This window comes from Idiotropiscis lumnitzeri, chromosome 15, assembly GCF_059441095.1.
Source record: "Idiotropiscis lumnitzeri isolate Australia: NSW breed Sydney's pygmy pipehorse chromosome 15, RoL_Ilum_1.0, whole genome shotgun sequence".
NCBI lineage: Eukaryota > Metazoa > Chordata > Actinopteri > Syngnathiformes > Syngnathidae > Idiotropiscis > Idiotropiscis lumnitzeri.
Window position 1 is genome coordinate 157,574 of NC_142405.1, and position 24,088 is coordinate 181,661.

The following is a 24,088-nucleotide window of genomic DNA, read 5'->3' on the forward strand; positions in this document are numbered from 1 at the left end:
GCGTCTTTAGTTTGTGTTTGAAGAGACGTGAGACTCTATTTCCTTATTCTGACATCACGTAAGCCACACCTCCCACCTGCTACTGGAGCGTACCATCACGAGAGTGGGGGGGGGGCAACACCACAATCCCTAGAACACCAACATTACAAAAACACTTTTGTTGGGCAAGTGCAGAAGAAAAAAGAAGAAGAAGGAGACAAGGTGGAGCATTCTAAGCCATAATAAGGCGAGCGGATTTGAATTAGTCCGCTGATGATGTTTAAATAAACCTCTGCCGTTAGCATCGCTCCCGCAGCGGCATCATGCACGGATGCACGGAGGCCTTTTTTTATTTAATTTTTTTTTTTTAAGTGATAAGTCTTGTAGATCATTTTGTTGTCAAGGATTTCAAGTAGCAAAAACAGCATCAATTTTCCATTCCGATTTTTTTTTACGTTTACTTTATAACACGCTAGGCTGACGATTCCACTTGCGAAACGTGAGAATCGCAACGAGTCAAATTCGTTTGATAACAATCACAAAAGTCTTTGGGCGTTTTGTACAAGTCGAGGCACCGTCTGCTGTTTGACGGCTTAAGCTGTTATCGTTCCTGTCAACAGGATATTTATGCAGCACCGCAGAGCGCTTTCGGGAGCAGGAGTCAGTTTACCGGCGCGATAAAAATGAGCCCACGTCCGCTGAGGCGCTGCCCGCCCGTGTTTGCGCTGTCACGGCCAAGGACGACCGCGAGCGCCCAAAACAGACCTTCATGCTCACTTCAATTTGGAAAGCTGCGCCCCGCCAGATGAAATGCAAACGCTTGGCCCCTTTGACACCGTGCGCCTCCACAAGGACACACGACAACGCTCGCAAATGGCCATTGGAAGAAAATGATAATTATCTGCAGCTCTCGTTAGGGTCCTCCCACCTCCTCCGTATTGTCTTACACGTTGTTGTTTCTTGTCACCGACCACGTTCAATTCGATTCCCCCGGTAGGCTACGTTTGTGATCTTTAGCCTGGTGAGAAACATGAAAAGAGTTTCCATTTTGACTTCCTGATCCGTGCACTCACACGTCAAAGGGTTGAGGTTGGAAGTAAAGATTTCAAGCCAGTTTTAAGGAATCACATTCGGTTTTCAAGACGAGGTTGGAGTTTCAAGTCAGGATTAGGGCTTTCCATCGAGGGTCGACGTTTAAAATTGGGGTGTCAAGAAAAGGTTTCAGCTCCAAAAGTTAAGCTTTAACTTCAACTTAAAAGTTTTAAGGTTTTCCAGCTACGGTTCGGGATTCGGGATGCAAAGTTTGGTTCACAGACCAGGTTAGAGGTTAAAAAAAAAAAATAATAAAATTTTTCAGCAAGTGTTAAGATTTGGAGGGTCAGGTATGAAAGGATTTGGCTTGGCATCTTTTGACCTCTGCTTGTCTTCTTGTGATCGTCTAAAAAAGAGAATCCCAAATTTGACAAAATGAACCTGAAACCGGAATGTTTTTTTTTTTTCCTTGATGTAACCTTTTGCTCCGTCGTCTTATTCTCATCCGTCAGTTGGTGACGTGTTTTTCGATATCTGTGGGAGCCGTCATTAGGACGACAGGCCTCATCGGGTGCGCTGAAGCCACAGTGGTGCGTCGAGGTGTAGGTGCTTCAGGAAACTCTAGATTTGTAATTACAGAGGTGCGAGGCGAACCGGTGCAAGGGTCAACGCTTCTTGATGACCTGCCGGCTGGCTCAATGGCTCATTCACTCGACGCTAGCCCAGTTAGCGGCTAGCGTTCTCCAGCAGTTTATTGAGCGGCGCCAAAAAATAAAAAAGGAATGAAAATCAGTGACATAAAAACTGATTGATTCTCTCCAAAAATGTCTTTGGTCATCTTTCTATGGCGACATTCCTCGAGATGGCGCGCCGTAAATAAATAACGTTTCCGCTTTTGGTGACGTTTGCTTGGTGCCGCGTCAAGTGACTTTTCCAACTTGGCTCAAGAAATGTTGTCGTGGAAACGTCGTCCCGGGGTATCGCTGGCCTTGATCTGGAGCCGATGATCCGGCGGCACGCGGTCGTGCCGGCCGCAGCAGCCCGGCAGACGGCAAATTTAATCAAGACCTCTTCCACAAGAATGGAAAGCAAACGGCTCCGATTTTGGAGCTCAGGAAATGGCGCGGGACAATTTCCTTCTAGCGTAACATTAGAACGGCAAGAGCTGCTCTCCCGGACGTTCGGGGGCCACCGCCGCAATTCGACGGCGCTTCCCTGCCGAGTCGCGCCCGGCGGGAGTGCGAGGAGGAAGCGGCGAGGGGACGCGCGCATGACCCCGAGCCTTCTTATTATGCTTGGCCCGACGTCTCTCGGCTGTCTGCGGTCGGCTGCAAAGTGACTGCGAGACCGCAAACTGGCAACATCGATTTATATGGACTGCCGACGAGCGGGCCGACGAGACTGCGCCAATGAGCGCCTCCTAAAATATTTCGTTTTGGTACAATCGCAACTATTCCATCCGTTAAATAAGAAGGTTTTACATTTACGGAGTGAGCACAAAGTCGCAGCCCAAAAAAAGGAAACATGCTGACAAAAAAAATGATTGCATCTTGTTGCTAGGCAGAATTCAAAATTGCCACGTCGGAAAATAAAACAACTTGGCGCGTGCTTATCATGTCATTTCACGCCTGATTTTGCTTTGCCATTCCCCAAATTTAGTTTGACGCCATTTGAAATCCTTTCAAGTATGCCATTGTTTCGCTCAGCCCCGCCCTTCGCTTGGCGCGCGAACGCTGAAAGCGCTCCGATAAGTGGCTCTGCTCGGGTCCACGCGGGCTCCATGCGGACTTCCCGACGACGACGACGAGCGTTATCGTCCATGCAACAACAGGAAGTGCTACGCGAGTGTGTTTGGCAAAGGTCACAAAGCGGAATCCTGTGGAAAGCGATGACATATCATCGCTCGCTCATTTCGGTCGTGCTTGGAGCATGCCGGCTGGGAAGAAAGCCTCTTTTCATTGGTCGGTCCCCCCAAAAAAAGAAAAAAAGAAAAAAAAAAAGGAGGCTGGATGTGGAGCTTGGAAAAGAAGACATTTGTTTCTTATTTCCTCCACAAGAGGCTTACATTTTCATCGCCGTGACTTTGTCACCTTTTAATTAGAGCAAAGCGCATTTTTCAAGATATTCATTTTTGCTCGTTCGGAACTTTTTCAAAAGACAAATTCTCGATGAAATGCTTGAAATAAAAAGTGTGGATGAGAATGTTGACATTTTTCCCTCCTTTCTTTGGTTCTGACTTTTTGTGGTTGGCGACGGCAGCAGCTGGGGGGGGGCACTGCACCTAAACTAGCGCCAAATCACTCGTCACTTTTCAATTGCGTTGCCTCACTTTTGGCTGCTTGCGTTGCCATTTGAAAGGTTTTCTCGTGTTCGTCCCACGATTGGCGTTTGCGTTTCCTTTCTGGCAGATTATACAATCAGTGAGTTTGACTTGAGCAGATAAAAAAAAAAAAAGGAGGAGACAACAAGCAGCAGTGAGTTGTTTTTTTTTCTTTTTCTTTTCTTGTTCGATGTCTCCCAAAAATGCCTTCCCGGAGAAATTCTCCCCAAATGTTTTCGACGTTCACGATGATTCTGTTAAATTTGAAGTCCGGAACATGTTTGGACAGATTCTTTGATCGGCTTTTTCATTTGTTGCCATTCACAATGATGACCACAAGCGATGCTGAGTCGTGGACGATGAGGGGAGGGGCTTTGCTCTTTGGGGTCTGCTCCGAGAGGAAACTTCAAATAAATGAGTTATTAGTTGCAAACTTCCAAGTGCCTTGGAGGCTAACCGGTTCCTTTGGCACTGAAGCATTAAAAAGCGATCCATTTGGGTTGGCAAAACGGGCCTACTCGGATGTTATCGGACCTCGCCATTTTTACTCGATATTGTCGACAGAACATTGAGCATATTTGGACAGACGGCATTTCCTCCCTCCCAACAACAACAAAATGGCTTTTGGGTGGCAACTGGCCAACTTGTGATGGTTAGTCCAAGCTGATTTTTGGACTGGCGTGCTCGGCCATTTTGTTGATTCGCACACTAAATACTTGAGTGACGCTTACAGTCGGGCGGGCGCTGCACTTGGAGCTTTTCAATGGAAACTCTTGAAGCTGGGAGAGGTGGAAGACGTGATTTGCCAGTTTACTCTCAGTGTTTGCCTCAACATTTTAACGCCACTGCTCGAAGTGGAGCTGAGAAGTTTCCCAAGACCCGCTCGGTCCCTCGGCGGGCCGAGCGCCCCTCCCAGCCGCTTCTGAGTCAAACCTCCAAGCAGCAGCACCCGCCCCCCACTCCCTACCGGTGGACGGGGGGGGGCGGCTCCAAGCACTCGAGCGTCGCGAGGGCGACAACGGGACCCCGCCGCTCCTCTGATGTGCTCATGTTAGCCACCGTTGGCTTTGCCTCAGCGCCGTGTTGACACTGCGAACTCGCAACAGGACATCTCGCATGGCGGCACTGCATCGCCCCTCCCAAAAGCACACACACACACACACACACACACGGAACCATTATATGTCCGAGTGTCTTATCTGTCTACATGTGTTGCTCCTCTGTTTGTGTTCCTATAAGCATCGAAGACAACGACACCGATGCCGATCATTTGCCTACCTATGGCATCAAGCGTTGCGTTAGCATTAAGATGATTTCAACTCTTATTCTCGTATTACATTTTCTTTTTTTTTTTTTAAAAAGTGTATTGAGTCTTTTCTCAAGGAAAAAAATATCTGGAGAAAATAACTACTTATTTTATTTGTCTGCAATTGGCTGGCAACCAGTTCAGGGTGTTCCCCGCCTACTGCCCGAAGACAGCTGGGATAGGCTCCAGCACCCCCCGCGACCCGCGTGAGGAGAAGCGGTACAGAAGATGGATGGATGGATGCACTACTTATTTGTGATGACATTCCGAATTTACCCCAGAACATATATTTTTTTCATTTATTTTTTGCCCGTGACTAATACTCTGAGCAATAATGTTTCCTTCTGAACAAAACCTGCATTGTTTAATTAAATGTATTGATGCTGATGCCCTATTGTATCCCAAAACTACAACTTTATACAAACACACAAAATGTGTGATTTTTCTGTTAGGTTCTACATCTAAAACTAAATTTTGATATTCAACTTAATTCAAAAATGTTTTGTTGAAAAAAATAAAACTTTCCCAGTTATCAGTTCACTTATTTTTTCTCTTCCAAAATGCTAACCTTAAAGTCTTAAATTTTAAATTCCCAATTTCTCGGTAATGTTAAGATTTTTTGTGAAAAAGAAAATATTTTAACCCCTCAAAACATTTAAATTTTCTATGCATCCTCATCTTTTGCTAATATGAACAACTTTTGATGATGACAAATTATAAATTGGCCCTACACACTTACTGAGTGAGGACAAAAAGCTTTCTGTTCATACAGCATCTGTTTGCTTTCTTTTGGCTTGCCTGCATGTTTCTGGACTGATGTCGCCCCCTATGGGTCAATGTGAGACTGCAGCTAGTGGGAGCTCCATTCAGAAGGCTCGAGTCGGCGCGCGCAAACACGTTCACATTATATGACGTTATATATTATAATGTCATATTTAATCTACAACTGAGCCACCGTTTAATGCCATCATTCTAAATGTGGGAGTAAATTGGACTTGAAGGGTATACCTTGACAAATACACGTTTCAAAGTTGTTTGTCCTCCGAAATGAAAGTTGTATTTCCTCATCTATTGTGTTTTGAGTGCAAAAGAAGACTTTGGTGGAATTGACTTTTTCCTCCTTGCTCAATGTTCTCGGGAGTCAGAGTTCAGCCCACGCCTACCAGAATGCCACCCCCCCTCCTCCCCTCCCCCTACGCAATCACTTCCTGGCCCTTCGAATAAATTCTGCGCTCCACGCAACTTGCAAGAGTCGCTTCGTGAGTTACGTTTGCCAAAGTTGTTCGCCCTCGTCAAAAAGGACTTTTTGGAATTTTGTCTTTGCAAAAGAAGGAGGAGCGCGCGCCCTCGATCGCCGGCAGGCTATCACTGCTTTTTTGGGGGGGCTCGGTGCGTGTGGATTCGCACATTTTCTTCCCTTTTAGTTTTTCTTTTTTTTTTGTGTGCTCCTCGCCACTTGTTTCGCATGAATCTCCTCGACCCTTACCTGAAAATGAGCGAAGAACAGGACAAGTGTCTCTCCGACGCGCCCAGTCCCTGCATGTCCGAGGACTCGGCCGGCTCGCCGTGCCCGTCCGGCTCCGGCTCCGGCTCGGATACGGAGAACACCCGGCCGTCCAACATGCACCTCCTGCACGGCGCCGACTACAAGAAGGAGGGCGACGGGGAGAAGTTCCCCGTGTGCATCCGCGACGCCGTGTCGCAGGTCCTCAAGGGCTACGACTGGACCCTGGTGCCCATGCCGGTGCGCGTCAACGGTTCGAGTAAGAACAAGCCGCACGTCAAGAGGCCCATGAACGCTTTCATGGTTTGGGCTCAGGCTGCACGTCGGAAGCTGGCCGACCAGTACCCGCACCTGCACAACGCGGAGCTCAGCAAAACTCTGGGCAAACTTTGGAGGTACGTCCGGGACGCAGCTCGCTTGCTTTCTTTTCCTTTCTTTCTTTGTTTTACGCACCATTTTGCGCATCGAATCAGCCGACAAGCATGCTCCGAATTACTTTTTTTTGCCACGTTTATCATCAATTAGTGCGTTTGCATTGCAATATACCAGTGCGTAAATGTGCACCCCCCCCCCTCCTCCCAAGGTTGCTCAATGAGGCGGAGAAGCGGCCGTTCGTGGAGGAGGCCGAGCGCCTGCGGGTGCAGCACAAGAAGGACCACCCGGACTACAAGTACCAGCCGAGGCGCAGGAAGTCGGTGAAGAACGGCCAGAGCGAACCCGAAGACGGCGAGCAGACGCACATCTCGCCAAACGCCATCTTTAAGGCTCTGCAGCAAGCCGACTCGCCCGCCTCCAGCATAGGCGAGATGCATTCACCTGGCGAGCATTCAGGTAAGTCTGAAAAGTGTTCACACCAAAAACTGGGTGCGAGCGTGCGTTGCACGAGACACAAAGGGGCGGCTTGGTTTTGGGTTTTGTTTTTTCAACACAAAATATCAGCGTGGCGCGGACTTCACACTTTTTTCATACCGCAAGACTAAAAATGTTCTCTTCTAATGCAAAATATGTCACGATGTTCTTAAAATGGCAAAACTGCAAAAGCGGCAATATCGCTCGCTACTTTTTGGTGTCGCCGTTCGTGTCTCCTGACGCACCTTCATGTCCTTGCAACTCATTTTTCGGCGTTGAGGTTTTGGGTCACGAATCCAAAATGACAGTTGAGTGTCATTTGTGGATCATCAAAATGAAGCTGGAAAACAAAATTGCAAAGTTGCTTTTGTGTTGGAGTTAAATTAACACCACACGAGCGGCGTTCACGTTGCTCAAAACTCAAAGTCATTGACAACAATGATCATAATTGCCTGCGTTGATGGTTGAAACTGTGAATGGACCACAAAGTCCAATCCCAAAATTACTATTACAAACTTGTCTTACGTCACTATCGGGGAAAAAAAAAAAAAAGCCTTCCAGATGATTTTATTTCACAATTCCGTGGAAAGACTTTTTCTCTGTAACTTCTGCTAACAATCCAGGCCAAACTTGGCTCCTGCCCGACGTACAAAGACTTAGATTTTATTCCATCACTTGTATTGCGTCCTCTTGGCACCGATGACTACTTTTTTATAAGCCCGAGCGTCTCTTTGGAGTGTCAAAAAGTTGCAGGCAGACAGAGCATGAAAAAAAAAAAAAAAGCCTCCAAAGTGTCCGTCGAGGGCATCGCCATATGAAGCTAACCGTCGTTTCGCTCCCACCAGGTCAGTCCCAGGGCCCGCCCACACCGCCGACCACCCCCAAGACAGATCTTCCCTCCGGCAAGTCGGAGCTGAAGCGCGAGGGCCGCCCCATTCCCGAGGGCCCGAGCCGCCAGCTCAACATCGACTTTGGCGCCGTCGACATCGGCGAGCTGAGCAGCGACGTCATCTCCAACATGGGCAGCTTCGACGTGGACGAGTTCGACCAGTACTTGCCGCCCCACAGCCAGGCCGCCGCCGCCGCCGCCGCCGCCACCGGCCAGGGGGGCTACGCCGGGGGCTACGGCGTGGGCGGCTCCTCGGCGGTGACCAACGTGTCGGCTTGGATGTCCAAGCAGCAGCACGCTCTGCCCTCTTTGGGGGGCTCGGCGACGGGGGAGCCGGCTCAACATCGAGCCACTCAGATCAAGACGGAGCAGCTGAGCCCGAGTCACTACAGCGAGCAGCAGCAGCAGCAGGGGGGGGGCTCCCCCCCCCAGCATGTGGCCTACGGCTCCTTCAGCCTGCAGCACTACAGCGCCTCCTCGTACCCGCCCATCAGCAGGGCCCATTATGACTATTCCGAGCACCAGGCGGGCGCTTACTACGCCCACTCGGCCGCCTCGGGCCAAGCTTCCGGCCTCTACTCCACCTTCAGCTACGTGAGCCCCAACCAGAGGCCCATGTACACCCCCATTGCCGACACCGCAGGGGTGTCCTCGGTGCCTTCCGCCCACAGTCCGCAGCACTGGGAGCAGCAGCCCATTTACACTCAGCTGTCTCGCCCATGAGGACTTGCAACCCCCCCGCCCCCTGCGTAGGCCTTCTAAGAACACTTCTTTGACTTTTTTTTCTTGTTGTATCTCTCCGGGGTCACTGGCTGCGTTTCGGTACATTCACCAGCCTTTGGTGCGGGCAGCGTGCGTTGAGTGGCCACTCTGTGACGGTGCGAACGGTTGTTTGTCTTTGTATGTTCCCTGCGACCGGTCCCGGGTGCCGTTCTCGTTTCCCGCAACCCGGAACAGGATATAAGCGGACGGACGGATGTACGGCTTCTCTCTGGATTGACTCCTGCCAGTGCCTTTTTTTGCAACGCTTGGAATTGTGATTATATTTTTCTAGAACAAAATCCTCCGTGAGGACATAGTTGTTTGAAATATTTGCGTATGTACTGTGTATGTGTTGTGCTCTTCAGCGAATCGACGCCATCCGTTGGAAATGTCTTAAAGGAGCCGGCGAGTAAATGGGGGAAAAAAAACATCCTCAGTGGCCTTGCTTCGGTTTTTTTGGGGGGGGGCAGGGGGGGATGGAGTGATGACTGAGTTCTTTTTTTCTTTTTTCTGTACATATTTTAATTCCAGTGGCGGACTGAGTGGTGCTGCTTTGGTTGAGTGCGGGGAGAGGGAGGAGGAGGAAATATTTTTCTCTATTTATATTCCGAGCATTTGAGCTTTTCCAAACTGCTCCTCTGAGTTTTTTTCCAATTTTATTTGAGGTCATAGGTTGCGCTTCAAATCAGTTTTTTTTTTATCGGGGGCCTTTCTGCAAGCCGAACTTCCGTCTGCCTTCATACCACTGTTGCCTGCGGGGCTCCGTCCACTCTTCTGCCACGCCATGCGCTTCCGTCCTCCCCAAAATGCCTTCTCTAACCTCTCTTAATTTATTCTTTAGCATTAATTTTATTGGAAATTAACTTTTTGTTTGTGGCAATTATCTTGGGAGTTTGTCGAGCAGAATCATTTTGTGGTACAAATTTGTTTATTTATCGTTTGTAAATGTCATCTTTTGATTTTCCGTGATTCGAATCAAACTGGAACGTTTGCCTTTTTTTTTCCTCACTGTGTCATTTGAGGCTGTTTTGTGAAAAACAAACAAAAAGTTGCTGTCAAGGTTGCAGTACTTTTCGTCTTTTATATTCTGTGTCATTATTCCACATTTGTGTCACCTCTTTTCAGAGTCTCCGTTTAGCTAAACATGGCTTCATCTTAAAGAAAAGCATTTCTTTTTTGTATCATATTGTTTGCAATAAAAACAAAACACTGTCAACTTCTATTGCTCCCGTTTCATTGCCATGATTTCGACTGAAATCTCCCGGAAGCTTTCTCATCTTTAATGAATGAATCCATTCACACAACCAGCAGCAAACAAAATTGCTTCCATTTAATTTTGGGGGTGATGAATTGTTGACAAAATCTGGTTGTCACCGTAAAACTCTAAATCCACACTTAATTATGATCACTTGCCAATATGTTTGGAATGAATATGTTGGCCAAATATGGCTATGAAATTGGTTTCAAATATACGTTGAAATATTATTTTCCACATTTTCAATTGAAACGGCAACAACTTTCTACCGCGTCTCGCTTTAGCTTAGCATTCGCAGGCACCGAGCTAGCTAATACTCGAAACGCACCAACGAGCCACTGACGAGCGAGTTTGATCGATCACTTCCTGTTCTTTATTTCACTTGCTTAACTTTTGCTAGCTTTAGCTGTTAGCAAATCCGCTAACAAGCTATTGATGGCAAAGATGCTGGAAGACATAATTGGGTTCCTTCATCTATTTGTTTTGTTTTTTTCTTTTTTTGACTTTGCCTACATGTGCTTCTGTTTCCCCGAATTGGGCAGCAAGTTGGTGAATGGATTCGGGGCCCCTCGTAGGGGCCGCGTGCTTCCCGACCGAACAGCGGGAGCGCTCTTGATGAATGTTTCCAAGAGGGGATCGGAAACGAGACCAAATTTTTCTTTTCTTTTTCTCCTCAGACAGTCCTTTCCATGGGCCATTTTCCCAGGACGACGCCATTATTATTCCGCGGAGACGTCTGCCCCCTCCGAGCCCAATGGGTGGTCTTTCTGAAGGCAAAAGGAAGAGGAAAAGAAAGGGTAAGAAAAGAAAATGGCCGATACAGCCCCAGAGAAACTGGAAAACAATCAAAAGGAGCTTAAAGTAAAATAAGATCGAGAGTCAATTTCGGACAATCCAACCTTCTTTTTTCTATCTGGGCCATTTCAGTGAGGCTCCTAAATGTGTCCATGAATATTTATCGTTCATACGTTAGAAACTTTTGATGCAAAGTCGACATTTTTTTGACTTTTTAAAAAGTGTTTTCTACAAGCTGCGGCTTTTTCTTTGAACAATATCACAATGTCATTTCGAGGCGGTTCCCGCTCTCGTTCTCCATTAGCGGAAACTTGCAAGTTTCTTTTGCTTTCATTCACACGTTGTGAATTTGGGTGACACAATTCGTCTGTAGAAGACACTTTAAATGGACCGTCGCGCTGAGTTACTTTTCCAAGCGGCCCATAAAATTCCTCCTGAAACCAATGGCGGAGGAAGCCGCGCTAAATCACAGGTGCGTCTCCATGGAAGTTTCCCCCTCGGCTCAAGAAGTGTGGCACCGTTTTTTCTCATCGACGAAAGGGAACTGGATTCATTTCACAGTTGAGGACTTGGAATCCTTTCACGTGGAGATGTCCAGCACCCTAAGAAGCTTTGCCGGAAACCGCAATCATCAATCGCCATTCGCACAGGTCGCATTTCTGACACCAATTTGCGGGAAATGATTTGGATGAAAGTGCATTTATTTCCTCCCTTGGTTTCTCCCTGCGGTGGCAGAACGACGCCCCCGCCGCCATCCGTCTTGAGCTCGGCCCCACAGGGACGCTGCCCGGTGCCAAGTCGCCGTGCCGAGGCCAAGCCTGGGCGAGCTCGCCCCCCCCTTCCCACCCTCACCCGTCCGTCTTTGTGCGGCCATGTGGAAGAAAGCTGGCACCGGCCCGAGGTCAACGTCCCAAAATGATATTAGCATAATCCCATTAAGTGTGTCAGAGGCCTCGTGAGCGGCACACAAGACCGTGAGGGGAAGGTCGGGGGAACCAAAGATCGGATTCAACGAGAGAGAATGTCCGAGCTGTCCCACTAACGGGACATTTTAACCTCAAACAAGCACCAAAGTGCAAACGTGAGCGGTCCTGTTCTGACTGGACTTTGTCGACACACACACAAAAAAAAAAAAAAGAACATCCAGAAAATACAGCAAAAAGATGATGTATTTAATGAAAATGAGACGAATGGATCCTCGCATAACAAGAAATATTATTCTGATGATACCGATGACATCAACATACAGCAATTGTTCTATTTCTGAAATGGCGTGGTGTCAAAGTAAACGCTTGAGCCACTGACGATTAAAAGTGGGTCAACTCCGTTTGCATTGGCCCAACGGCCATTTTCAAGATGGCCGCACCCATGAAACCAGGCTGCACTACCTGCAAAAAAATGCCAGAAAGTGAGATTCAGAGTTTGACAGAAGACTCAGAAAGTGCCGTAAGTGCGGCTTTATTTTTTTCTTCAAAAGATTTTTCATTTTAGTGGCTTGATTTGCGCTGACAAACTTTCAGTGTTTCAGTTCAGCTAACATTTCTCAGGTAGGCGTGGCGCCCACTGGGAATGTGTTTGTCCTTTTTTTTTTTTTTTCCTATTTAGTGCGGGTTCTCACAGCGACAGTGAGAAGGCCAAACTGGCGGGCCAGTGACAGGGCGGCAGTATGTCAAACATGGCGGGGCCTCTGTTTGGTCATTCCATGCGCTGGACAACCGGTGGCACTTAATCCTTTGCTCAAATAAGTTAATACCTCAACTAACACGTCCAAGTTCAGGGCCAAGCCAAATGCAAATTCCACAGTGACAGACGTGGTCCAAGCAGGCAGTAAAAGCAATTAATTACACGCGTACGCGGTGACTCACTATCGCTCGCCACAAAAAAAAAGCCAAACCCATTTTTAACTCCAACCTTTGCTGCTGTTCTTTTTCTCGTTTAATTGTTAACTCCGTCAGGCCTCAGTGATGCAAGGTCAGAGGTCATGTTTTGATTTCCGTTTGTTTGCGCGATTGGCGGCCCAAGACAGCTGCGATAGGCCGCGGCACGCCGCGACGCTCGTCGGGTCAAGCGCTTGGGCGAAGGGATGCCAAACGTTTGGAGCGACACTCGACTTTTATGGAAAGGCGAGCCGTACTTTCCCGGGCAAATTCTGAACGAGAGTTCATTGAATAAGAAGTCCTAAAAAAACACACGGCAGGTTGCCATTCTCATGAAGTCTGGCCTTGCAACATGCAAATTATCTGACGTGAGAAATTTCGCAGATCCTCATCAAAAGTGACGGTGAAAAGTAGCCATGATGCATCCTTGTGGAATGTGTGGCTTGGGAGATTGGACGGATTTCCACAAACGCGTGAAAAGACAAAACTGACAGGCGTCCTTTAGCTCGTTCATCCCTCCAAACATTTTCACTAACTGCTGTGAAATTCCGGAGCAACGTCAGGAATCAAGCATCAGGATGGGCACGTTCGTAAAACGGTTCTTCTGGGCTGGATTGTATTTTTTCTTGAGATTATCCCACTGCAAAGATCCCCCCCCCCCTAATGTCGCCATGGTGATAAAGTCTGCCAGCATTATTGCAGGATGAGCCCAAAGCCTTGGGAAAAAACCATGCCCGCTCTTGATTTATGAAGGCTGCCAAACGTGCCAAATTCTGTCCCGGGTGTGTCAACAAACATCACAGCGGCGGTTGACACCTTGTTAACGGGTCCCTGTCCTTCCTCGTGCCCTCGCCGCCCTTCGCTCTTCTGGCCCTTTGGAGCCTTTTTGCCGCTGACCCCAAAGCGGCAAGCTTCAGATTCCCACCGCAACCGTCTGGCGCCATTTGGCCTCCACATTTTTCCTTCTTCTTTATTTTGTTGCGAGAACGCCGTGTCGCAGGTTGTGTCCGATCCGCACGACCGAAACGTGCCAGATTGAGAAATGAGACCAGTGAGAAATGACGCGAGAGGGATGAGAAGAAGAAGGAGGGATGAACGCACCAAACGTAGACCGCCCAGGCCATCAAATAGGACCAGAACGGAGCAATCTCATCCTGCGCTCATTAATCGCATCCTCCTGTTTTTGCATCCCGCCCCAGCGTCACGTCCGACAAAAAACCGATCTTGCAAACTCGGCAGAGGCGGTCCTGGTTTGCTCTTGATCGGGAGAGCCACTGGTCAGTCAACGTACCGGATGTTTCGTCTGCTGCGCGGGAAAGTCTCTCGCTGGCGGCCCCAAGCGAAGGCTGCCGTCGTCCCATGAAGAACAAGAACGGGTTTTCGGTTCTGCAAGCGCAAATGGAACAAAGTATGGCAAGGACGTCTCAACGGAACCCGAGACAACAAAACAAAAGTCCATCCGTCCAAACGCTCAAATTAAGACACCCACGCCACACTCAAGATTAGCAAAGAGCCATGCTATTTTCTTTTTGAACCTCGGCCCGCACGGAATGAAATGCAAATATTGAAAGTCACTTGTGCTTTTGCAGCGACTGAACTCGAAAGATTATTCAGCGATTGTAGCGCGGCCAGTCTTTCTGCGCTGTCTGAAAAGCACAAGCCAGAGAAATTGGAGCATCCTAGATCAGCGGGGGGGGGGGGCTTTCTTCCGCTTGCCCCGCTGGACCACTTTGGCACTTGTCAGTCAGAATGACAAATGGCAGCGCTTGATGAAACACAGCGGTTGCGTCATCACTTCCCGAATGAGGCCGCTCACAGCAGGAGAGAGGAAGAGGAGGAGCGAGCGAGGAAGATGGCGAGCATGAACACAAGTAAAGATAAAAAGTCAGCGCGGCCGAGATATGGGCAAGGTTTTGTCTGGTGTCGTTCATCGTAAATGCGCTTTGGGCTAACACGAACCGTTCGATCGAAATTGTATCCTCACACCGATGTTGGTCTAATCCGAAACTCTCGCGTAAAATCCCAAGAGCCGAAATCGCAAACACTTATCTTAACTCTGAAGAATAACCTGAACCTTAACCTTGAACTCGAAGCGTCGCCAACGCTATCAACTCGAAGCCTAAATTGGGAGAACGTCAGTGACGAAACTTGCATCGTGCACCTGCGCAAACGCGATGGCCAAAAGAGGAAGGCCACGGAGCGCTTGCCTTCCATTTGAGGGTGACGCCTCCGTGAAGTTCCGCTCAATGAAGACGCACGGTGACAAGAAACCGAAAATGCCCTCACACGACCTTTGACCCTGCAGCAGGAGTGGCCATGAGGTGTGCGATGGGATTGATGGATCAGGCAGACTCAGCTGGACTTCCCGAAGCCCCCCCGAGCCTCCATCCATCACCGTCCAGACTGAAGGAGAACCGAGAAGCGCCACTTGTGATGCCGGGCCACCCGAGCAGACATCTGGAGCAGCTCGGAAGACCCGAAAACGGAACGGACGGCGGCGCCTGGTACCACCTGCACACTCCGCTTCTGCCGCTGCTGCGTCTCGCACGCTCGCACGTGCACACGCACGACTGCATGCAACCCGGTCCAGATTCCGCGCCGTTGTATTTAATTGAAGAAGTTGAGTCGTGCTTTTGATTTGACCAAAGTATTGGATTCGATTTTGCGTACGGCACTCCGCGGCCCGATCGTGTCGCGTCGAGCGAGCACCGAGGCGTGACTCGGTCATTTAATTGCGCTGCGAGGACTAATTGTACCGCCAGAGCAGCTGCTAATGAGTTAATTCCAGAGCGCTGATGCATGAGGAGCAGAAACACGTCCTCGGCGGCGCTAATTACACCGCCGCTCATTAAGCGCCGAGCTTCGGCCCGGCATCGCTGAATGCGGCCCATTCAGAACATTCTGCTTGCTTTAAAGCAAATAGCCTCGGACTTTCTCATTTTATTTACAGAATACCCGCAGGCCACGTCTGTAAGTCAGCAGGCGGGTGTTCATTTTCGGGGAGGCCCGGACGGCTCCGCTCGGCAGCTCGCGAGCAATGTTGACAGATCTGAATGTATTTTGTGGGAGGGGCTATTTGCTGGGCGGCTTGAAGGAGTCAGGGGAAATAGTTAAGGGCTATATGTAATCCCGTGACCCCTCCGTGACAGGCGTCACGCTGCTCTCGAGGCACTGATGCCTTCCATATGGAACGGTCAGCGCGTGTTTACGCAATGTGGTCTTCGGACTCGCTGTGCTTCTCTGCAGTCGGCCGGATGAAAGATGCTTGAGCGATCCAGATGCCCGCCCCCCTTACTGAAGAGCCATTAACCCGCCATGCACAGTGGCACCAAACAGTGCTGCAACATTCCAAAAAGCTCCGCAGGCCATCCGTGCGCAAACACTGACGATTTTGGACGGATGACTCAGATGACATCATCATCGGCAGCGGTGAAAGTCCAAGGCCGAGTCAACACATTTTACCTGGCAGCCTGCAAAAAGTGCGGAATGTAAATCAGAAATTTTAGACCAAGGAAATCTGGAGGTGTCAGAATGTTGAACGACTGCAATCGTTTTAAACGAGGAAGGAAAACTCCTTGGCAGCCAATCACTAAACGTCGTCTTCCTTTCGGTTCCATTCGTCCATTTAAGCGTCTCAGGTGAGCGGCGTGGTGTGTCCTGGACTGGTCGCCAGTTATACGTGAGACAAAGATGGAGAAGGCGAAGAAGCTGAACCCATCCATCCCTCCGTCCATTTTCCACCTGTTTTCCTGAAGTTGGACTTTGGGCAGGGACACAGAAGACATGGTGAGGCACACCTGGACAAAAAAGCATTTCCATTCCCCTTCCTCGACAAGCATACAGACGGCATTCCTCTGCCATTGGTCCAAATTGTGCTTGGATAATAAATCCAGAATGTGGAAAGAATGCTTGGAGCCGACGAAGGCATCGAGTAACCCCGAGAGTTGTTTGGACAAAGGCGGCTCTCCCTGTAGCCGACTTAAATAAGCACTTCCCCTGCAACGAAAACCGATCCCGTACAGGACGCTGGCACCTCCCCGGACCAATTGTCCACTCAGTGATGGGCGACTCTTGCCGACTCCTGGAAGTGACTCAGTTGAACTTGGGCCTGATCTCCGGAGAGAACCGCCACGCCCCGCTAATGACAACCAGCCTTGGGCGTTTGGGACAAAAGTGTGAAAGAAAACTAATCTCTGGGGGGGATTGTTGGTGCCAATCAACGGTCCGTCTTTGACAAAGGAGGTTCTGCATTTGCAAACATCCGACCTGGCGGTCACCTCTCACTTCTTCTGAGGTCGGATGTCGGCCGTGCAAGCCCGCGCCTCCGACACCGGGCCTCCCCGACCTTGTCTCGCATCATCGCCTGCTCAACGCTGACGATTGCTGACAAACGAGCGGTTGCTCCGAGAGACGGTGGGCGCCATTTTTGGAGCCGCCGGCTTCTGCGACTGATTGCAAGGCACACACGCCACCTTGGATCGGGCCCGACAACGTGTGGACGTCCACCGAGTGCCGCAAACACTTGAGTTGAGAAAAGAGCGGAGGACGCATCGCATCGCGCCCGTTGTGGTCAAACGGCCGCAGCACAATTGCAAAGAGCAGTCAGCAAGCCCCCCCCGCCCCCCCGACCATCTAGGCTGCGTCCTCGACATGCAAACAAAGACAAGCGAGGACTTCTAGATGAAAGGTGGATTTTGCGCTACTTTATGAATTTCCACAAAAGAAAAGGTGTCCAACTTCATTGGAAAATGAGTTCAAGTCTGCCTAATGACAACAAATTGGATTCCGTCAGTGGATGCGACGGGGCAAAGTTGGGCGCATTCCCAGCCCATCATGAAAGAGCTTCCCACGTGTGACAGTACAAATTAATCAAGATTCCAGACCCGATTCCGCTCCCGTCGGCCAACAAAAGGATTCTTCCCCCGGCCTCAGCAGCCAATTAAACGACATGTGCGGTGTGTGTGCGTGTGTGTGTGCATGCAGGTGCACGCTTACGTGCATCCTCAAAGTTTCAGACATGAAACTGAAACATGTGCCACAGCAACGACGTGTCCTTCTGCATGTGTGTTTGGACGTGCGTGTTGGAGCGAGGGAAGTATGTTTTTTTTTTTGGTTTTTTTGGGGGGGAAAGTGAGGCAAACAAGGGAGGGAGGGGGAGGGGGATGGGGGGCAATCAGCTGTGTGCAAGTTGGCCGTCTTTGAGTGTGGGGGGAGGCGGGGTGGGGTGGGGTGTCGAGGACACATCGGCCCCGCGTGTGGGAACCCCGCGCTCCTCACTTCTCATACATTGTTCAACTGCTCTTGCAAACCGTTAACGCCACAAAAGATGCTCGGCCTATTGTGGCCCGGGACAGCGCGGGGGGCCGGGGTGGGGGTGGGGGGGGGAAAAAAAAAAAAAAAGGGGGGGGTGGAGGCAACAGGAGGGGATGGGGGGGCCGAGAGACCGGAGCCCCATCACATCAGCTGTGTGTAAATGGACAAACCGATGCGTGAAGCGACAAACACGTACGTGTGTCACGTCAACCGCGTTTGCTGTCTGCCATATTTTCAAAGTTCACAAAAATTGACAAAATCCGAAGCTGGACACAAGAGGGTTTTGAGTTTTGAGTTCACCAATTCTGCCTAGCAACACATTCTTTTGATTTTCCGACACAATCACGCCTAGCGACAAGTAAAAACAATCCGAGCCATTCGGTTGATTTATTTATTTATTTTTTTATTCATTTACGAAATCCCAATTTGTGTGCGTTGCTCTGTGGTGAGAGGATGTATTTCGTTATTGTTCAAAACATCTCAGACAGAATTCCGTTGTCAGCGACCGCCCTCCTGATTGGTGCCGGTTGAGAAAGTCACAAAACGCTCCAACCTTCCGTCGGACCGACGACTAATCGGAGAAGCCGTGAAGTCGAGTTGAGGCCATGTTTAATTTTCATCCGACAAATGAGCGCAGCATCGTGATGGAAATGTGTAAACATAGCAGAGGGCCAAAAAAGGAGCGAAGGGGGCGGAGCCGTACGTGGCCCGCTCCCCTCCCCTCCCCCTCCCTGAATGAGATTCTCACGTCTGTCCCAGACTGCCGATCTGGGGCTCTGGGGGATTTGGCCGCTGGGCTTGGAGGGATTGAGGCTGATCCTGTGAATGTGCGACGCAGGTACTTTGGACTCCACTGGAGCGCTTCTTTCCATCTGTCGGAGGGAAGACGCAACCACAACTTTGTGTCGCTCAGCTAAGTACGTTCAACCTCATTTTTGGGTGATCAATCCCTTGCCGGAAGTCTGACTAAAATGGAGCGGTATGAAAACCAAAGCGTTCTTTCCCCGAGCAAATCATGGAAGTCCAATCAATCCGTTCCAGCCACACAAAAATTCATTGAGAATAAGTCGAGTCGTGCGGACGGAAAACTTTGTGAAATAAATTTCACAAAGTGGATCGGCCGACTCAACTCAAGGCAACAAGCGTCTCGGTCTGCTTGGCAACACTCGGACAAATTTGGGCAAAATCGGCGTCGCGTCTCGTCAAAAGTCAGGCCTTCAGAACAAAAGTCTGTCACTAGAACAACAGTTTGACCGCAAAGTACCTGACCTCGCGGTCACCTAGTTGGCTGCCGCAATTTTGGGCGTGTTTATTTCGTGTCACTGCTGGATAATGTGACGGAACAAAGTGTGGTGAAAGCGTTTTATTGTTTTGAAAGAAATGCCTTTGGCGAGGATGTTTCCCAGATGTTGCCCTAACATGTCAAAATGTCTCTTGAACTCTTATGAGACAACTCACAAAACAATTCGGAGGCGCGACTTTGGCAAATGATTGGCCGAGTCGCAAAAACTGCAAGAAAATTTGGATGAAAAATCAAAGACAAAAAAAAAAAAAAGACAAAACGTTCCACTGAATCCGCGGAGAAAACAACAAACGGGCAAAGAACAGCGAAAAAGCTGCTTCCGGTTTTTCCTGTCCCGTTCACTCGAGATGCTTCACACACACACACACACTCATTTAAAACAGAAGGGAGGAAAAACCCAGCAAAAGCCTCAGGATCTGTTTTGTTTGTCCTCGCCATGCTTGTGGGATTCATGAGACCGCCGTGTGCGATCCATGTGCGGCTGCAGACCAGATGTGCTCGGGACATCCCGACTCCTGCGAGTGTGCACAGTAGCCCGGTCGAGCCTCCCCAGGGCCGTTCGGGTCGAGCGGCACGCCAGCACGCTGGGCTGTCCTCTTTAAGGCCACTCGACAAGATGAAAAATGGCCGCCAGCTAGTCACCACTCTCATGTTCTTTTTCCACTTGAAATTGCTGCAGCCACACACATACATTTTGAAACTGGAGCGCCAAAGCATCACCATTTTGACCCTAAAAGATTCGGTACCAGGATCGTGTTCGGGGGACGCGGCTCAAGTGCTCAGCCCTGCAATTGCTTCAGGCCACCGTATAATAATGTCAATTGTTGATCATTTTGTTGCTAGAGTGCAAAATTTTGAGCCCAATTAAAAAGAAAACGCTGACATTTATTCTCCATTTGAATCCCAAAAAGGAGCAACATTTCATTTTCAAGTCGCACCTTCGTACAGATGCTAACGAGGTCAGGTGATGTATGCAAAGCGGCGGTTGTTGAGGGGGGGGGGGAGCATGGCAGCCCTGAGAACTTTTTTATTTTTTTTTTCAACCTCCCTTTCCTCTCCATCTTTTTTTTTTTTGCTCTCCAGGACGGCCGAGTGTTGCCCCCCTGCAGCTTAAGCCTCTGTCTCTTTTTGTCCCGCAGCACAACAGCCTGCGGCATTCCATGGCAGCAAATCTGGCCGTGCTGTCACATGGGAGAGATTAGCCAAACTAAGACCTCAATAGAATGCTCACTTTACTCGCCGCCGCGCACCCAATTTAACCGTTCCCTGTCTAGACAGGAGCGCAAAGCGATTATTATTGGCGTTATTAAGACTTTTATGCCATGCTCTTTTTGGGTGGGTGTGCTGGGGGGGGGGGGCAGGGGGGGCATTGTCACATTCCCGGTGGTGCACATGCGCTACCCCAGCAATGAGCTTCATTTCCCACTGACACTTCCTGGTTGGGCGTGGCCAGGCAAAATGGGCGGAGTGGATTCTACTGAATGTCTTTCCAAAACGAAATGCAGAAGGTGAAAATCTGTGACTTGTGATTTGTCGACAACCGGTTCTGTTTGGCAGACGTGGCGAATCCTCGTTCACAAAGTCAAATAGTTTGGCTTCCGTCACAGGTGCGTCTTTTGGTTGACGTGCCGCGTTCTCGATAAGCGGAGCACGAATCGAGCTCGTTTGTTTTTAGCTCTCCGAGAGCAGGTGCGAACGGCGTGGGCCGTCCCGTTTTGGTTCGGCTCCCTCCCACTTCAGAACACCGACGTCGTCTCTCCCGGCTCGCCGACCAATGCGGCCGAGACGTCACCGGCGGCGCCGCTCCGAGACGTTCAGGCGAACGTTGCGTTCTCTGCTTTATCGAGTGGAGTGGGCAGAACTTTTGGGTTTAAATGTCTCAATGGTCCAAAGTGTGACTCCAAAACAATCAATACATGTGTGGGGTGATGGTTCAAGTGCCCCCCGCCCCCCCTTTCTGGCACCGTAATTGCCGACGAACCTTGCCACTTTTTCCGAGCAATCTCGCCACTCGCGATCTTCTTTTGGTGCGACGTGCGCAAATCTTGATTGTCCAAGGGCAAAAGCACAAAGAACAATCCCGTTAGCATTTTCCAGCTGTCCCATGTGGTAGCCCTTTTGGCTAATCACTCCCAGAATTAGTATTCATGAAGCGGGCTCCTCCTCGCTTGTTTGCTTGCTGCTGCGTTCTCACCATAAATTTTGGATCGCTCAGAACGGTGAAAGAACCTCTTTTTTTTTTTTTTCCAGGCCTGCTTATGTGCACACATTCATTCACATCATCTAAGTAGCAGCATGTATCGATAAAGCGTTTCTTGCTTTGTTTTTGTCCCCCCCCCCCCCCCCCCCGTTCCCTTTGAATGCGCAAACATGCAACTGCGGTCAGAAAAGAGAAAGCAAAGACAAATGAAAGTTTTTGATCATAGTAGTCGTATTGAACATGTGACTGAAAAGTGGGAAAGCAAAAAAAAAAAAGAGACATCTGTTTCCTTTAGCGATGATGCAACAATTAAAATGAATCAAATCTTTTGTTGGTTGTGAGTTTTCAGGCGCCAATTTGGAATAAGATTCACGAAGAAAAGATTCAAAACAAAAAGGACCGACTTCGAGCAACGAGGCCAACTGCGATGGCATCTCGTCTATACTTTTCAGCTCTTGCTGCTGTTTTGGTTAGTAACACAATTGAAGTGTGCTCAGCAGTTAACGCTTTAATGGCCGCGTGCAAATACGTTGGCTCTTATTTCTTGCTAAAGGAGACCGCGGCCTTTCTTTGTCCTCGAAAGTGTGAACTGAGCTCATCCCAGATACAACTGAAATGAATTCCGCTCCAAACGGGAGAAGGGAAGGCGTTTATTTGAGGGAGGTTTTGATTTCTGTTTATTTGTCCTAAGTGGATGACGTGGGCGGCGACTAAATGCTGCAATTGAATTTAATTTGATTGAATTGAATAGAAGTCAACGGTCAACTTTTTACGAGCTGAAGTCACGTCGCGGTTATGCCAGAACTCGACCCGATTGGTCGGGTGGAGGTCTGGGTTGAACAATTACCGCTCTTGTGGGCAACGGCGTACCAACCTATTGTATCGGCGTGCGCATCATTTCCACAATTGTGCCTTAAAAGTCTTCAAACGACTTCAAGCTGTCGCAACAGCGGGCCAAGGAACTTTCCGACATCATTTTCTTTAATGCGGTACATGGACGCTCACATGCCAAATATCGGCTTCCACTTTCCGCCTCCCCTGCAATGTGACACAATACTTGGAAGCGCCACTTCTACTCGAGTGTCCGCACGGCCTGTTCTTTCTTTCGTTTCCTTTACGGCTCTTGAGCTGAGCATGTGCGCTCCCTCGGGCTTTCGAACGGGATTAGAGCGAGGATGAGAGATTACATGACGTTTTCAGTTGCTTTTGCGCAACTCAAGATGCGAAAATTTGAGTCATGTTTTGTAGATGCTAAAGAAACAACATATCGTCTGTCGGAATTTTTGCGACCGCTTGCTTTCAAACCGAACAACTGCAACATTAATGCTAATGCTTTATTAGCTTTCGTATTCTGGATCGTGTTGTGTGTTAGCATCAAGTTAGGAGACGAGGTTACAGTTTGCGCTTCGATAAACGCCGGCAAATTCTTTTTCATTTCGTGTTTTGTTAACCAGAATGTATCGAGTTGCCGAGACAGAGACGTCTCGCCACAAGTGACGTATTCTGTCCGGATTTAGTTAGCGCAGGTTAAAAATGACGTTTTGGAAGGAGCACAAAAAAGCTGAAAGATTATTTTTGTTGTTATTGTTTTTCATAAACGGAATGCAGATGTAGCGCCTCTCTAGCCTGGGTGACTATCGTGAGAGGTGGCTAACCTAGGTTCTTTTCTGAAATAACTATCACTTGAAAAGTTGACCACCGTATGCGCATCTCTTTACTGGGTCGTTGAAAAGTAGTAGATTGCAATTTGCTTTTTAAATGACTGATAATCGTTGCCCCTCTACTAATCTCGCTTAAGAGGACAATAATATTGCAAAATTATTGGACCTCAAAATATCACTATAACTTAGAACACAAGCTTTCGAGTAGGCGATAAAAAATAAAAAAAAACACTTACTTATAGAAATAGAATAAGGCAGAAAATAAATTGTTCTCTCAAATTCGTTTGTTACACAAATGAATCCCTCGTAAACAGTACAATGTGCAACACATTAATCGATGGGCCCAGTCAATTTAGCTCACAGTCGGCAATCACCGGCAGTCACACACCCCAAAGTCAAGTCAAGTTTCTGGCCAGATCGATGCTTGTGTGCGTAGTAGCCTAAAACAAAAGTGGCTCCTCCCAATGAAGCAGGTCCAAACGGCAAGAAAGGGGGAAGGTCCAGGTCCTCTCAGTCCACCACTCTGGGTTGACCGCCCTGGTCCTGGTCCTGGTCCTGGTCCTGGTCCTGGTCCTGGTCCTGGTCCCGGTCCTGGACCTGGTCGTCGTCGTCCACGCAGTCCTCACTTGAGGCGTTAGCTTGTTGCTAGCTGCTTAGCAAAGTCCATGCGCGCTGATTAGCCTCTGTGTTAGCTGCTAATTCCACGAACGTCGGTCTTCCATCGAGTCACTCAAACTGACCAACTCTATCACTGTTAAACTTTCCTAAAAGAGTTCTAGTTAAACACTTTGGCTAAAAATGATAAAAGGTCCCTTTACTGAGCTCTCGCCTTTGTTACTTTCAGCAGCAACAGCCCAGTTCCTCTCTCTCTCTCTCTCTCTCTCTCTCTCTCTCTCTCTCGCTCTCTCTCTCTCTCCTCCCCCCCAACCGGAAGTGATCCGCTCATTTTAATAACAAAAAGAAATACTCACATTTACAACATAAACTGTGTACCTAAATCGTTTCATGGCTGATTCTAACAAAAACATTCCAAAAGAAATGAG

The 24,088-nt window shown here is 48.9% G+C and overlaps 2 protein-coding genes across 2 annotated transcripts in view; one reads left to right on the top strand and one right to left on the bottom strand.

Moving 5' to 3' along the window:
* Nucleotides 1–5,867: 5,867 nt before the first annotated feature.
* On the top strand, nt 5,868–9,861 carry LOC148321985 (transcription factor Sox-9-B-like). The gene is made up of 3 exons (XM_088317981.1): nt 5,868–6,536; nt 6,725–6,972; nt 7,836–9,861. Exons 1-3 carry the CDS (start codon nt 6,103–6,105, stop codon nt 8,600–8,602), a joined length of 1,449 nt encoding a protein of 482 aa, XP_088174107.1. The 5' UTR covers nt 5,868–6,102; the 3' UTR covers nt 8,603–9,861.
* LOC148321986 (uncharacterized) overlaps nt 9,838–24,088 on the bottom strand; it is a 56,708-nt gene continuing 42,457 nt past the window's right edge. Inside the window, exon 5 of the mRNA XM_088317983.1 lies at nt 9,838–10,663. The gene's annotated coding sequence lies outside the window, so the exon portion shown is untranslated. The remainder of the gene's footprint in view (nt 10,664–24,088) is intronic.

Coding starts and splice junctions, on each gene's coding strand:
- LOC148321985 (XM_088317981.1), top strand. CDS start 6,103: ATGAATCTCCTCGACCCTTACCTGAAAATGAGCGAAGAACAGGACAAG. Junction 6,537..6,724: donor ACTCTGGGCAAACTTTGGAG/GTACGTCCGGGA, acceptor CCTCCTCCCAAG/GTTGCTCAATGAGGCGGAGA. Junction 6,973..7,835: donor TTCACCTGGCGAGCATTCAG/GTAAGTCTGAAA, acceptor CGCTCCCACCAG/GTCAGTCCCAGGGCCCGCCC.